Here is a 14,663-nt window from a genome sequence, read left to right as displayed (position 1 = left end):
ATCATGAGGCCAACATTACTGTGTACAATTGTAATGCCTCCCTTCTCTGACTGTTTCAGTGAGACAGTCAGTGACTGGTAGAGAGAGAGAGAGAGAGAGAGAGAGAGAGAGAGAGAGCACTATTACATTTTTGTTCTGAAAACAATAGTTTCCCTTATCCACAGTGTTTGAGGCCTCCCAGCACCGTCCTCCCTTCAAATGCTCTCTGGTAAACTCAGTTTCAAGGCACAGCACTGCTAATGTTTTTGATGTAACTGGGATTTTCTACATTTTGGACTTTCAAGTCTTGGTAAGGTTTTCCTTTGGTCGTACTTGCTGTAATGTAATGTTAAAATATTTAAAATACGTTCATCCAACTTTGAATTTTACCATCCGCCATGTTATGTTGCTGTTTTTCCTCACCAGACATCACCTTAAAGTGAGAAGGATGAGCCGTGTGGAGGGTCTGAGGGCCAACTCGTCTCAGTTCACTCTGGAGGGAGAGCCCTTCCGCATCCTGGGAGGCTCCATCCATTACTTCAGAGTGCCCCGAGCCTACTGGGAGGACCGGCTGCTGAAGATGAAGGCCTGTGGCCTCAATACTCTCACAACGTAGGCTCCCTCCACACAATGCATATGACTCAAACACAGGAACCTCACTGTTATTTTACTGAAGAGAGTCAAATAAATATCACTTTAAATCTAAAATGTTTGGATAAAATGCTTCATGAAACCCGGAGAATAAAATTAGTCTCTTGAACCACTGAACCATAACGTTGCTAGAAGAAACATTTTCCTGGGTACTTTTTCAGATATGCGCCTTGGAACCTGCACGAGCCTGAGAGAGGATTATTCAACTTTCAGGATCAGCTGGACCTCAAGTAAGGCTCTCCTTTTCCTTTTTGTGGGAATAGTAAATATAAAAAAAATTTTTTTTTTAAAAAGACCTGCAGATGGAGCACAAGGTGTCTCCTCCTTTCTCAGGGCCTTTGTCAGTTTGGCAGCAGAGCTGGGTCTCTGGGTGATCCTTCGTCCTGGACCTTACATCTGTGCTGAATGGGACCTGGGCGGGTTGCCTAGGTAACATCATCTGCCCTTCACTTTAAGATTCTACCATATGTAAGCAGCATGCCACCAAAGTTGCTCTCATGTTTTTTTTGTTTGTTTGTTTTCAGCTGGTTGCTGCAAGATAAAGACATGCAGTTGCGGACAACGTATCCTGGATTTGTAGATGCTGTCAACTTGTACTTTGACAAGCTTGTCTCACTTATCAAACCTCTCATGGTATGTCAAGGCTGCTGTTTGTCATCATGCTTTATGTGCAAAGAATAACTGGAGACTTCAGAGGCACTGTTTGTGTTTTAGTTTGAAGCAGGAGGCCCAATCATTGCAGTCCAAGTTGAGAACGAGTATGGATCCTTCGCGAAAGATGAAAAATACATGCCATTTATAAAGAATGTGAGTTTTTTTTTATAGCCTTTATTTGTCTCTAAAATGCTCAAATCATATTATAGTTATTTATGTGTATTATCTTTTTCTTTTCCCGGTAGTGTCTCCAGTCTAGAGGGATCAATGAGCTCCTGCTGACTTCGGACAACTGGGAGGGTTTGAGATATGGTGGGGTGGAGGAAGGTAATAAAGACATGAGAAGTAATTTAGAAGCTAAAAAGCAAAAACAAAGGATTAAGTATAGAAACAATTACAAAATGTACCTTGGTTGATTTTAAGTTTTCTCCCTTTGATGTTCTATTATGTTTAAGACTATAATATTTTGCTCATTTCAGTTCTGAAAACAATAAATCTTCAGAGACTGTCCTTTGGAGCTATCCAGCACTTAGCTGACATGCAGGTAAGTGATAATAAAGGGTGGTCTGAGGTTAATACAGTCCAGCATTTGTTCTGATTGTTATCTGTTAAATACACATTAACTTAAAGACAAAAGACAAAATATTCCATTTTGCATTTTTATTAAAGCGTAATGATGCTGAGCCAGTGATAGACATGAAGAGACGTAGATTATTTAATACATACATATGCTCTGTTCTGTGTAGCCCCAGAAACCTCTGATGGTGATGGAGTACTGGTCTGGCTGGTTTGACATCTGGGGAGAATATCATCATGTGTTTCACGCTGAGGGTATCGAGACACCTTTTAACTGTCATTTTTCCATTCAACATTGTTGCTAATCACGTGCTTGTTTTATGGCATCACTCTCCATTATATTCATGTCATTGCTCACATTAACACTCACAATATTAAAAGTAGCTGATGTCTATTTATTTGTGTATTTAACTTTAATAGTGTCACTCTGGAGCTGTAAAAACGAACAACCCGTTCACTGCTGCATATTGCTCTTTGTGTGCTATGTCATCATTTATTAATGTGTGCTTAAATTACTTAATACTACAGGGAGTGATTTGTGTGCTGCCCCCTGACAGACATGCTGGCTGTGGTGTCCGAGATCTTGGCGAGAGGTGTTTCCATTAATCTGTACATGTTTCACGGTGGAACCAGCTTCGGCTTCATGAATGGAGCGATGGACTTTGGCACCTACAAACCTCAGGTCACCAGTTATGGTAGGACAGGAATAACTATCAAGCTCAGAGAGCAAGCACAAAGATTGTTTGAGATCTTTGATGAATATGTTTCCCAACCATAAATATTTTTGTAAATGGTTTCTTGGCAGATTATGATGCTCCCCTCTCTGAAGCTGGAGATTGCTCCACAAAATATCAACTCCTGAGAAATGTATTCAGCCAGTACCACTGTAAGGTCTTCCTAGGCATCCATATGCAGGGATTGTGTCACTGATTCTGTCAAAATCTGCCTTAATTAATTGTTTTTGCCGACTTGTGTTCCAGCTGAGCCTCTTCCTGAAGTGCCCTCTCCTCAGGAGAGGAGAGCTTACGATCCTGTTTTCATCCAACAGCACCTATCACTGTGGGACAGCTTGCACTTCACTGACAAGGTAAGCTACAGATGGCAGGCACTGTCACTGGTGTCACAGCTGATTATATAATCTACAAAATAGAACATGTTACATCCAAACTGAACTAGACCACATCATCAGGGTAAAACAGGGTCCCTTCTGGAAGGAGAGCAAACATTGTGCAGTGAACAGGATGTGTCTGCAATCAGCATGTGTCTCTACTTGTGTAGAAGACACATGCTGCCTCTGCTCAAGACAGATGTCTCACACCTGGCATTGCAGGTTTTTATCATGCACCAAGGTGTCAACATCTCTGCTTCTTTTTTTTTTCTTTTTTTTCTTAAGAAGAATTTGTCACATGCTGTTTGGTGGCCTCTTATCATGAATGCATACACATCTTGTACAATTTTTTAAAGTGAGATTGTAATTTCCATTTCCCCCAAAAGTGACTTTATCTGATTTCACTGTGTCAAATTCCTGTACCTTAACATGATGTTTGACCTTTCATTCAGCCGTACAGGTCAGAGAGGCCGGTGAACATGGAAAATCTCCCTGTCAACAATAAAAACGGCCAGTCATATGGTTATACACTGTATGAAACCACCATCACCAGTGGAGGAGCCCTAAACTCCAGGAACAACATCAGAGATAGAGCGCTGGTGAGGACATTAAGAGGGACCCCATAGACACACACACATACTCTACATGTGAAATGCAGTTTCAACATATTTCTCTTCGGTAACACAACATAGTTTTTCATGATCCTGTCCCTGTGACTGTTGATGCTCTTCAGGTTTTTGTGGACAGACAATATGCTGGTAGTTTGGACTACAAGACTCAGGAGCTTGCGATTCCCGATGGCAAGGTACTTACTGTTTTTAATGTGTTCTCTATAAAGCACTTGTCCTTATTTTCTTTATAAAAAAAAAATTGTTTTAAATGTTACTCAGATTCAGGACAAGTACAAGGGATTATAATATTCACAGGAATATTATCCCCAAACTTTGTCCTTGGGGTGAAGTAATTTTAAACAATAAAAATAGATTTGGCCAATTTTACACAATTTTAAAGTAAAAGTGCCAAACTACCATTTGTTTTCCCAGATGATGTCAGTAGTAATTTAGCTCAGCAAGAACTGAAAATAAAATGAAATGAAATGAAGTTGAATTAAATTACAATGATTGTGTCACAGATGATTATATAATGACAGTATGTGTGACAGTATAGGATAGTATGATATGCATGGTTCACGCAACATTGTTCCCAGATTTTTTTGTTTGTAATTGACAAATAATGAGCCTTACATTTGTATCTGTAGGGTGGGTTATTGTTGATTCAGAAAAACCTTCAGCAATAGTTGGCAGACATTATTATAAGGTATTCTCAAATGTGGAAAATGATAGCTAAATGTAGTTATATATGCTGATTTAAAAATGTATATATTTTTCTGTATATTTTAGATAGTTATCCTGCTGATTTAGAATGAGGTCGAACAGGATAAAAGGGGAACACCAACACAATAAAATGTGATTCTGAGAGGCATATTGAAATAAGAACAGAAGTCCATGATTGTCTCATTGGGGTCACCTTTCTTTACTGTATAACTGTCAGAGTAAAAATCATGTTTTGTGCCTCAAAGGGAGCGAGGACGTTGAGTTTACTTGTGGAGAACTGTGGAAGAGTGAATTATGGGAAAGCTCTGGATGAACAGCGCAAAGGTATTCTGCCTTTAGGCATCAGTGCCATTTGCAATGCCATAAATTGGTTTACAGCTTTCTTTCAGTCAGTTTGGTCATCTGAATCTGTGAAGTACCTATTGTGCAATGTTTATGTGTATTTCAGAATGAGCAATGTTTGCATTATTTGTAGAGAGCGTATAATAGAACATCGTTCAATCTAGAGGAAGTATTGTAACAGTTTATTTCGTGTTGCTTGGACACTTAAAAATCTTGTCAGCACAAGTCAAACAAATCACTTTCTGACTTTGTTTATGTTTTTTTTTGTGGCTCAACACATCCATGAATTTCCCATTGTATGTAGGATAGAGTGCAATGAAAAGAATTTGTCCATGGTCACTGTTTGTCTGCTCCTATTCAAGTCTGCATTGCTTATTTTTTCCTCATAATGTGTTCCAGGTATTGTGGGAGACATTGTGCTGAATCACACCCCTCTGAGAGGATTTACCATCTTCTGTTTAGATATGAAACCAGGCTTTATTAAAAGGTTTGTTATTTTAGTTTATTTTTCCTTCTGGTTAAACAATAGCATTGTTTAGACTAGGATAGCTGGTCATGGATATCAACTGAGCCTTTTCTGGTGCAAAAAAAGGGAAGATTTACTCGAAAATAGCTGAATTCTGCTTATAAATAAGTATTGATCTGCAACTTGTATTTTGGTTTTTAGTTATATGACAATATGGATAGCACATAGATACCATGCCCATACACACATAATTGACTGCATAATGTTGGTAAAAATGACTCAGGAGAGTGACGCAGGGAAACTGACGTTACAGATTGTAATAAATACATTTTGATCTTTTTGTAGATTAACAAATTCAGGTCAGTGGAAAACTGACATGAAGTCCCACTCTGTCCCAGGGTTTGTCCAGGCCACACTCTGTGTGGATGGCCCTCCTAAAGACACCTTCATCACACTTCCTGTGAGTACAAAAGACAGTTAGCTTGTGGGGTAAACTACATGTAATGGAGCTCAAAAATGTACTGTTCATTTCTCAGTCAATACTTTACATCCTTATTTAACAACAGAATATACTAGTATAACGTGGGCAATGTTAGCTTTTTATTAGTTGTAAGTTGAAAAAGTGGAGCTACAATTAAATCGATATTCCACTGTGTCATTGTATTGCTCATGAAAGCGTCCTCTTGTACAGGGTTGGGGTAAAGGAGTTGCATTTGTCAATGGGCAGAACCTTGGACGTCATTGGTTCATTGGTCCCCAGCATTTCCTTTATCTCCCGGGACCTTGGCTGAGAAGTGGACAGAATCAGGTATAACCATTTAGGATCAAAATTTGACCTCTGCTTCCCAGTAATTTTTTCAAGATGATTTGTGCCACATTGCGTATGAGTGACATGTAGTTTTATTTTTTTTTTTTTTCTTTTTTTTTGTGACTTGTCTTTCAGATCATTGTTTTTGAGGAACAAAGAACGGACAACAAAATAATGTTTGCTGAAAATCCGGATCATGGGAAGACAACTGATGTTTACAAACTCCCTTTTTGCACTCTGCTGTGAAAATAGGGTACAACTATAAAGACATTTTTACTTACTTACTTACTTACTTACTTACACACACACACACACACACACACACACACACACACACACACACACACACACGACTGTTAATGATTTAAAACAAGTGACATACTAACATTTTCAAATGCTGTGCACAGCAGTATGGATATGGAGCTACAAGGTTTTTGATTCCTTTCCTCTTGTCTTCTACACATAAACAATACAATTTACAATGCTGCACAATTCAACCCTCTGATTTGTCTTGTTTTATCATTTAAGGGTGAACTTTGCTCTGATTGTAAATAAACCAGCTTGACACCCTCACATGCTTCTAATTGGACCAGGAGCTCGTCCTTACTTGAATGACGCTCTCATATTCACAAGACAGCCAACCACACACAGCCATATCAAATTCAACAGAACATTTAAGAACCGGAAACAAAGTTATTACTTTCACAATAAAACTTAAAACGTTTGTCACACTGATAATTATGATGACGTATGTTGCAGGTAATACAGCCATAATAGTTTTCTTGTAATGTCTGTATGAATGCATAATAATAAACGTGTGCATATACCACAGATCCACGCTGTGAATGTGCGCAGTCGATTAGTGAGAATTTATTTTGAAAATAACAACAGGAAGTGTGCGATGTACTTTAAACTCGCTTGACCTATGAATATCTGCTGATGTCCCTGTGTCGGTGCAGCAGCAGCAGCAGCAGCAGGGGAAAGAGCACTTGGTCATTTCAATTGGTAGAATAGTCGCCTAGATGCCCTTCAGAGCCTTTATTCAGTAACTGGCTATTACATAATTTGTCACTGAACGTGCTTGCGTAATTACACGTTTGAAATGGGAGTATAGCAGATGCAGGAGCAGCTCCACAGTATATTTAGCCTAGCCTGAACCAGCGAGCTGCTCTACCGGGCAAGTAGATTCTGATATTAAGTTTGCCCAAGTTTATTTGTTTTCTTCCGCATCCTAACATGGAGTCGTTTGGAGCCATTGGCACTCTTCTTGGATGCTCTTCGTGCATTGCCGTGGGTGGGCTGGTGTACGCAGCTTACAAACTTGGTTTACTCTACCAGTTGTTTCACAAGGTAAGTGTTCGCAGGTCACCATCGCGGTATTGACCCCCGTCCCTTTGTCTTTATGCATTGTCTTTTTAAAGCCTCAGTCAGAGCACATTCACCTGTATTGTCTTGTGACTACTTTTAAGCTTTTCTGTCCCTGTGTCTTTATGCATTGTCTTTTTAAAGCCTCAGTCAGAGCACATTCACCTGTATTGTCTTGTGACTACTTTTAAGCTTTTCTGTCCCTGTGTCTTTATGCATTGTCTTTTTAAAGCCTCAGTCAGAGCACATTCACCTGTATTGTCTTGTGACTACTTTTAAGCTTTTCTGTCCCTGTGTCTTTATGCATTGTCTTTTTAAAGCCTCAGTCAGAGCACATTCACCTGTATTGTCTTGTGACTACTTTTAAGCTTTTCTCATGCATTGTCTTTTTAAAGTCTCAGTCAGAGCACATTCACCTGTATTGTCTTGTGACTACTTTTAAGCTTTTCTGTCCCTGTGTCTTTATGCATTGTCTTTTTAAAGCCTCAGTCAGAGCACATTCGCCTGTATTGTCTTGTGACTACTTTTAAGCTTTTCCGTCCCTGTGTCTTTATGCATTGTCTTGTTAAAGCCTCAGTCAGAGCACATTCACCTGTATTGTCTTGTGACTACTTTTAAGCTTTTCTGTCTCTGTGTCTTTATGCATTGTCTTTTAAGGCTTCAGTCAGAGCACATACACATACAGTCACCTTTTATTCTGTGAGCTGTCCCAGGTGAAAGGTAAACTGGACGTAAACGTTGACCCGCCTTGTGGTTTTCTAGCACAAAGGCCAGAGACCATCACCAGGCCTGAACAATATGCCGGTATTGTGAAATACAGGCTGAAAGGCCGATGGAGTGAAGAGATAGTGTTGCGGGTGACCTAAGGAGGGGCCTTCATCTCACACTGACAGCTGTTTATCTATGGTTTATTTATGGCGTCTATGGTTTACGGTTGTTTTTTCCCCCCCCTAGTGTACAAAACACTTTAATCTTTTTGAGTGCTCCTTTTTTCTGTGCTAACTTTGATCCGGTCCTTCTGTGTACTTCAGACTGAGACTAAGAGCCCACGGCACGGTGGCGAGAGTGTGGCAGAGGTCCTCCGCGCCCATGGGGTCAAGTATGTTTTCACCCTCGTCGGTGGACACATCTCACCCATCCTGGTGGCTTGTGAGAAGGTGGGCATCCGCATTGTGGACACCAGACACGAGGCCACCGCCGTCTTCGCTGCTGATGCTGTGGCGAGGCTCTCAGGTGCAGATTTAAGTTTTAAACCCTGGTATCGTGACTACTTTATCGCAGTTATATCTTTTACATTTTTGGGACTAGTTGATAGCTGTTACACTTGTCTCTGCACCAGGTACTGTCGGTGTAGCCGCAGTGACTGCTGGTCCGGGCCTCACGAACACAGTGACGGCAGTGAAGAATGCCCAGATGGCTGAATCTCCATTGCTGGTCATGGGAGGAGCTGCTGGTACACTACTTCAGGTAGATTATTTTCAAATACTGAAGCAACACTGATGTGAATGTGCATGTAGAATAAAACGATAGGATAAATAGTTTCTAGTGTGGAGCAGCAGGTTGGGCGGCTGTCAGATGAAGTGTGTGATAGCCCTTTAAAACGGTTATACCTGAACTGTTCTCAGTTTTATTGTCTTTCAACTGTGTTTGCGGTGCAGGGCCGAGGAGCACTGCAAGACATCGACCAGATGTCCCTCTTCAAGCCGCTGTGTAAGTTCTGTTTCTCCGTCAGGACTGTGAGGGAGATCGTGCCTACGGTCAGGAAGGCCCTGGCCATCGCTCAGTCGGGAACGCCTGGACCGGTTTTCATAGAGTTCCCCATCGACACACTCTACCCCTACCACCTGGTATCCAAAGAGTTTGGCGTTAAGAACCCTCCCAAAGGCCTGATGGGAAAAATTGTCTCATGGTATGATAGTAGCATATCTTTAATGCACTATATATTACTATTTAGTTTATACAAGAACAAAGATGTGAAAATAGACTTTACTCTAGATAATAAAAATAAAGTTTGGATCTTTTGTCCCTGTGAAAAATTGCTTCTTCTTCCATCAAAAATGGATTGATAAATATAAAATTATTTGATGTTATGGTGTGTTTGTTTTTGTTTTTTGTTAGGTACCTCCATAACCACCTCATGAACCTTTTTGCTGGAGCCTGGGAGACCAGAGATGTGTCTCCACTTCCTGTTCACATCCCTCAAGCCACAGACGATCAGGTAAATCTACTCTTAAGTATGAAGCCCATCTTACTTTGATGCTAAATGTTCTTGATAATGTAATGTTCTCTAATCAAATTCTATCATTCTATACATTTTTACAAAGCTTAAACTAGTTTTAAATGTTTTGCTGTGGGTTTTTTTTTTTCTTCAATGCAAATCAGGTACAAAAGTGCATAGAGCTGGTGAGTCGAGCCAAGAAACCTGTTATTCTGTTGGGTAGCCAGGCGACACTTCCCCCAACGCCTGTCGATGACATCAGGTGTGTTTTGTGTTTTACTGTTTTTCTGAAACACTTTACTTTGGCTGTTCACTGGGTTGTTAGTGCTTAAAATGCATGAAAACATTCCAGTCGTGTGGTTTACTGTAGTTTTCACTTTAGTATTCAAATTGCTTTGACTTCTCACTTTTAATGTTATTTTGACGTATCCTCTGGTCAAATGTTTTCCTGCTATATAGGAAGGCTTTGAAGGACCTGGGTATCCCATGCTTTCTTGGGGGCATGTCTCGTGGCATGCTGGGTAAAGACAGCTCCATTCACATCCGACAGAACAGACGAGATGCTCTGAAGGAGGCTGACTTGGTGCTCTTAGCAGGTCAGGCTTACAGGTGTATTCCACTATGTCAACATAGTAATGATGACTTACCTGTTTGACAACTGAGTGTTTAATAATAAAAACCTGAAAAGAGAGAAAGAAAATGACCTGTTAACATGACAGGGTAAACAATTAACACACCTGTGCAGTAGTTAAAGGCTATTGATAGAATTATTAATAATCCAGTAATTATTTTAATATGTTCCTGGATTAAATGAATTTATTTTGGAAGATTTTTTTTTTTTTTATTGTTTGTAAAAATGCAGTGGGAGATTAAGCTGTATTTTCCGTGTAATTAGTATAGCCACAGGCTAGCCAGAACCCCGAGCGAAACGTTAGCATTGTGCGTTGTGTCTGCAGGCACCGTGTGCGACTTCCGGCTGAGCTACGGCAGAGTTCTCAACAGACGCAGCAAGATCATCGCTGTCAACAGAGACAAGACACAGCTGCTGAAAAACTCTGATATGTTCTGGAAACCAACTATAGCAATTGAGGGTACGTTCGCCATTTTAGTGATCAATACACAGGAAGAAGGAAAGATATTCAAAAGCTTTTGTCAATTTATGATTACAAAGAACAGCATGTATGCAATGTATTGTTTCTGTATCGTGACCTGAAACATGCACATGTATAAACAATTTGCTCTTTTTAGTGTTGGACTGGAGGACAAATACATCCAATACATAGTTTAAAATGTAAATATGTTGTGTATTTCAGGCGACGCTGGATCATTTTTAATGCGACTTTCCAAAGGGCTGAAGGGTCATCGTTGTCCTGACGAATGGACTCAGAGCCTCAAAGCTGGAGATATGACCAAAGAAAATACAAACAGGTAAGCAGAGGTGGTGATCCCTGGTTTCAGTCAGTATGTATGTATGTATGCAAAATCTTCGAGACAGATTTCCACTCTTTAACTCCAGAATCCCCGCTCCAATCACATAAACCAGCGTATTTGTTTTAATTCTTAGGGCTAAAGCTGATGAGAAGACAGAGCGCCACTTGAATCCCTTGAAGGTCCTCCACCATGTGGATGAGCTGATGGCTGAGGACAGCATCATCGTTGCAGACGGGGGAGACTTTGTAGGAAGTGCTGCTTACATCATGAGACCAAGAGGACCTATGCGTTGGCTAGATCCAGGTAAGATCCAGTTGACAAAACAACCATATGACTGAAATAATCCGATTTCATTTTGTTCACTTCAGTCATTTATTGTTGCTTTTTTTTTTGCCTCATAAAGAGGTTACACGTTTACAGAGAACACTAATGTCGTCAAGTAAATGTTTGAAGTACTTGCTCTCAAGTTTGAGCTGCATAATCTCATGTTATATTTCATCTATACTCTCTTCTGATGTCAATCATACTTTGTTAATCTTACTGTTCCCTGTTCCTGTAGGAGCCTTTGGGACTCTGGGTGTTGGAGGAGGTTTTGCTCTGGGGGCTAAACTGTGCCGGCCTGAATCTGAGGTATAATATTGATTCTTTCTGGAAGTGCTGTGTCTGATTGTCTGTTGTAACACTTTCACAATAAAATGCTAATTTGTGTGCTTCTCAGGTGTGGATCGTCTATGGTGACGGCTCCTTAGGGTACAGTGTTGCAGAGTTTGACACTTTCACCAGACACAAGGTAAAATGATCATATTTATATTGTGTGTATGTAAACAATTTATTCATCCAATATACACCAACAATACTTGAACAGATATTGCAAATATGGAAGACCACTCCGCCAGTGTTTCACACGTATCACCATTCTAGTTTGATTAATATCAGTGTGAGTTACGCCGTGTCAACAGGTGGAACAGGTCGATCACATACAGTCTGCACATGCTCACACAGTTCAGAGAAGTCTAGTCATCCAAAATAAGTGAAAACACTCGACAACTGTCAAGGTGTATCACAGGACGGATCTCCATCCTGCCTGTTTGAAACAGGACATATGTTTGTAATGTAACTTTTGAATTAAACTACAGAAATATGCAAGATGGCTGCTGTCAGCTTTAGTGCTAAATTGACTTGACAAATTATTAAAATTATATATATATATATATATATATATATAAAAAAGATGCATGTCAGAATGTATATACTTCTCTCTTTGATTTCTCCTGGTAATCCACTTTTTTTTTTTTTTTTTCCTAAGACACCAGTTATAGCCGTGGTGGGAAACGATGCGTGTTGGAGTCAGATATCCAGAGAGCAGGTTCCCATCCTAGGCAGCAACGTGGCATGCGGCCTCGCATTTACAGGTACATCATCTGCACAGAAGGTTGTGTTCATGCTGTGATTGCTTGCAAATTACATCCCATACTCTGAACAAAACTCTTTATGTATGGTTAACGTCTGTGTAGTTGCTAAATGGACAGTTGTACCTTCTTCTCGGTTTTTTTGCAGATTACCACACAGTGGTAGATGGTTACGGTGGTAAGGGCTACCTTGTCGGGCGTGAAGACGAAGACAGGCTAAGTGACATCATCAGACAGGCTCAAAGGGAGACCCAGGAGGGCAAGGCTACACTTCTCAATGTCCTGATAGGGAAGACCAACTTCAGAGAGGGCTCTATCTCTGTGTAGAGCAGCTGTGTACTCACAGTAACTGCGTATTATTTTTCCTTTTAATTTTAACCTTCTCCATAGAGTTTTACAATCAGGATCGATGAGGGATTTCAGCAAACAGGACAATACTATTTAGTCCAACCCTGACCAGACCTCTGCTAATCCTTTGTGCCCTTAAAGCCATATTTCCCTTTGATATGAGAAATCATTTTACAATAGCAGTTACGATAACAGTTTTTTTTTTTTAACTCGATTGCAATATAAAATACTTCCTTCATCAGATGAGTAAAAAATTATACTACTAATACATCTACAAACCTGTATTTTAGTTGTTTATGATTAAGTTATATTTATACATAAAACACAGCGTCAGACCTGCCAGCCTTGAAACAGAATCTTTTGTTGTGCGTCATGCTACTTTCAGGTTCATGTTTCAAAAGAGTAAGTGCTGCATTTAAAAAGGGAACGAGTGAATAGTAGGCAACTTGTGCTTTTGTCTCTTTGGGAGCTCCGGGGTTCGATTTATGACTTTTAAACAGCTTTTATATAAAAAAACAAAACTGACTAGATTCACTTGAGAGCAAACGCTTTGGTTTAAGTTCTCATATGTGACCAGTATGCCTTTTCTCCTGTTCTGACATGAACAATGAGCCTTTTCATGAAGATACAGGAGGTATTAAAGCTGCATTCTTCTTTATCAGTCGAAGATTTGGGATCAAATTTGTTGAATGGGAAATGTTTTTTTTTTAATGTTGACGACTGACAAATAGTATGCCTTTTAATGTTTGATTGTATCTTCAAATAGATTGATATGTCTTGAATGAAAACCAGTCTGCTGATTCAGTTATGTATTTAAAGGATATTTAATACTAACATATATGCAGTGATATGGGCTTTAATTTACAACATGCCTATACACAATATGTATTGCACTATAATCATAGCTTATTTACTCACCAGGTGAACATGTGTGGGTCATCTCACTCCAGTATATATTACTGTTTTGTTTGGTAGTCTGGGGCGGTATGTCGAACCTTTGATCATACACTGTTAGTTTGGATTGATTTTCAAATAAATTGAAAAAGAAGGTAAAGAGTTGGTCTTTGAATGATTAAAGCAAAGAATTCAAAGACAGACATTCACTTTTGGTTTAAATTCAAAGAAAATGCAAGGACTTGTCAGCTTTCTGCATTTAGCATTCAGAAATCAAGTTAAGTTGTGTGTGAGGGAAAGTGTTTGGGCTGAAGAAAATCGGACCTCTAGACTGCTTATGAAATATATTTGTTGAATGTTACAGCAGTCGTTACATACAAATGCTCTTGTGTCAAGTCTTTATTATTAATTAATGAGGAAATTCAGTCAGTCATTTTTTTTTTTTTATCATGAGGGGCTGTGACTTTTTCCCTAAATACTTCTACTTCTTCTATAAGTGCAGTTTTTATTTTTAACAGAAGGTGGCAGTCTAGTATTTTTACTGAACTAGTCTATGCTGACGTGTTCCTGTTTTGCATAAATTATTAGGAAACGTCATGGATGCAGTGGTGGCGGAAACAGACCATCTTTTTTTGTCTATTGTTGGGAGTGTCAGCTTTAATCAAAACTACTTTTTTTAAATCAAAAACTAAATTTTAAACATTCTCAATTATAAAAACTGTGGGTCTTAAAAGTTAAAAGTAGAATCCGTACCGAAAGCTCATTCAATATTTGTTTTATTTATTTTTTTGTTACATATTGTATAATCACAAGACCTTACAAAAAAAAAATCAATTATTCAATTTCTGAATGATATTCCATATTTGATAGCCGAGATACAGTCAGAATGATGCTGGAAAGTGAAAAATTACTTGCCACTCTCTCTATAGGGTTTCAATAGTTTGTTTAATAGCTGCAAGCTTACAGACCCAGTAAAAAATTTAAAAAAAAAACAAAAAAAAACCTGTTGTATACCGTAGTTTATATACTGAACTGTTGTCTGCAGTGACGCCTCTCTCCCAGTTTGACAACACACAGACC

At 39.3% G+C, this 14,663-nt stretch overlaps 2 protein-coding genes across 2 annotated transcripts; both read left to right on the top strand.

Moving 5' to 3' along the window:
- Nucleotides 1-166: 166 nt before the first annotated feature.
- On the top strand, nt 167-6,801 carry glb1l2 (galactosidase beta 1 like 2). Its single transcript, XM_069715745.1, has 19 exons — nt 167-289; nt 406-591; nt 792-860; nt 964-1,059; nt 1,155-1,263; nt 1,345-1,437; nt 1,530-1,611; nt 1,764-1,828; nt 2,031-2,115; nt 2,418-2,555; nt 2,666-2,746; nt 2,841-2,947; nt 3,421-3,567; nt 3,702-3,773; nt 4,548-4,626; nt 5,044-5,131; nt 5,456-5,570; nt 5,802-5,918; nt 6,054-6,801. The coding sequence occupies exons 2-19, from the start codon at nt 428-430 to the stop codon at nt 6,162-6,164; spliced, it is 1,818 nt and encodes a 605-aa protein (XP_069571846.1). The 5' UTR covers nt 167-289; nt 406-427; the 3' UTR covers nt 6,165-6,801.
- Nucleotides 6,802-6,918: 117 nt separating this feature from the next.
- ilvbl (ilvB (bacterial acetolactate synthase)-like) lies at nt 6,919-13,210 on the top strand. Its single transcript, XM_069715630.1, has 14 exons — nt 6,919-7,268; nt 8,315-8,516; nt 8,623-8,750; nt 8,942-9,192; nt 9,402-9,501; nt 9,666-9,763; nt 9,961-10,097; nt 10,458-10,592; nt 10,815-10,929; nt 11,066-11,235; nt 11,492-11,562; nt 11,651-11,722; nt 12,239-12,344; nt 12,490-13,210. Exons 1-14 carry the CDS (start codon nt 7,155-7,157, stop codon nt 12,666-12,668), a joined length of 1,878 nt encoding a protein of 625 aa, XP_069571731.1. The 5' UTR covers nt 6,919-7,154; the 3' UTR covers nt 12,669-13,210.
- Nucleotides 13,211-14,663: the final 1,453 nt, after the last annotated feature.

This window comes from Brachyistius frenatus, unplaced genomic scaffold (assembly GCF_029030835.1).
Source record: "Brachyistius frenatus isolate BFR_SWC_R1_liver_20210118 unplaced genomic scaffold, ASM2903083v1 Contig_1, whole genome shotgun sequence".
Lineage (NCBI taxonomy): Eukaryota > Metazoa > Chordata > Actinopteri > Embiotocidae > Brachyistius > Brachyistius frenatus.
Note: the sequence above shows the minus strand (reverse complement) of the source record. Positions and strands in the feature narration are given on the sequence as shown.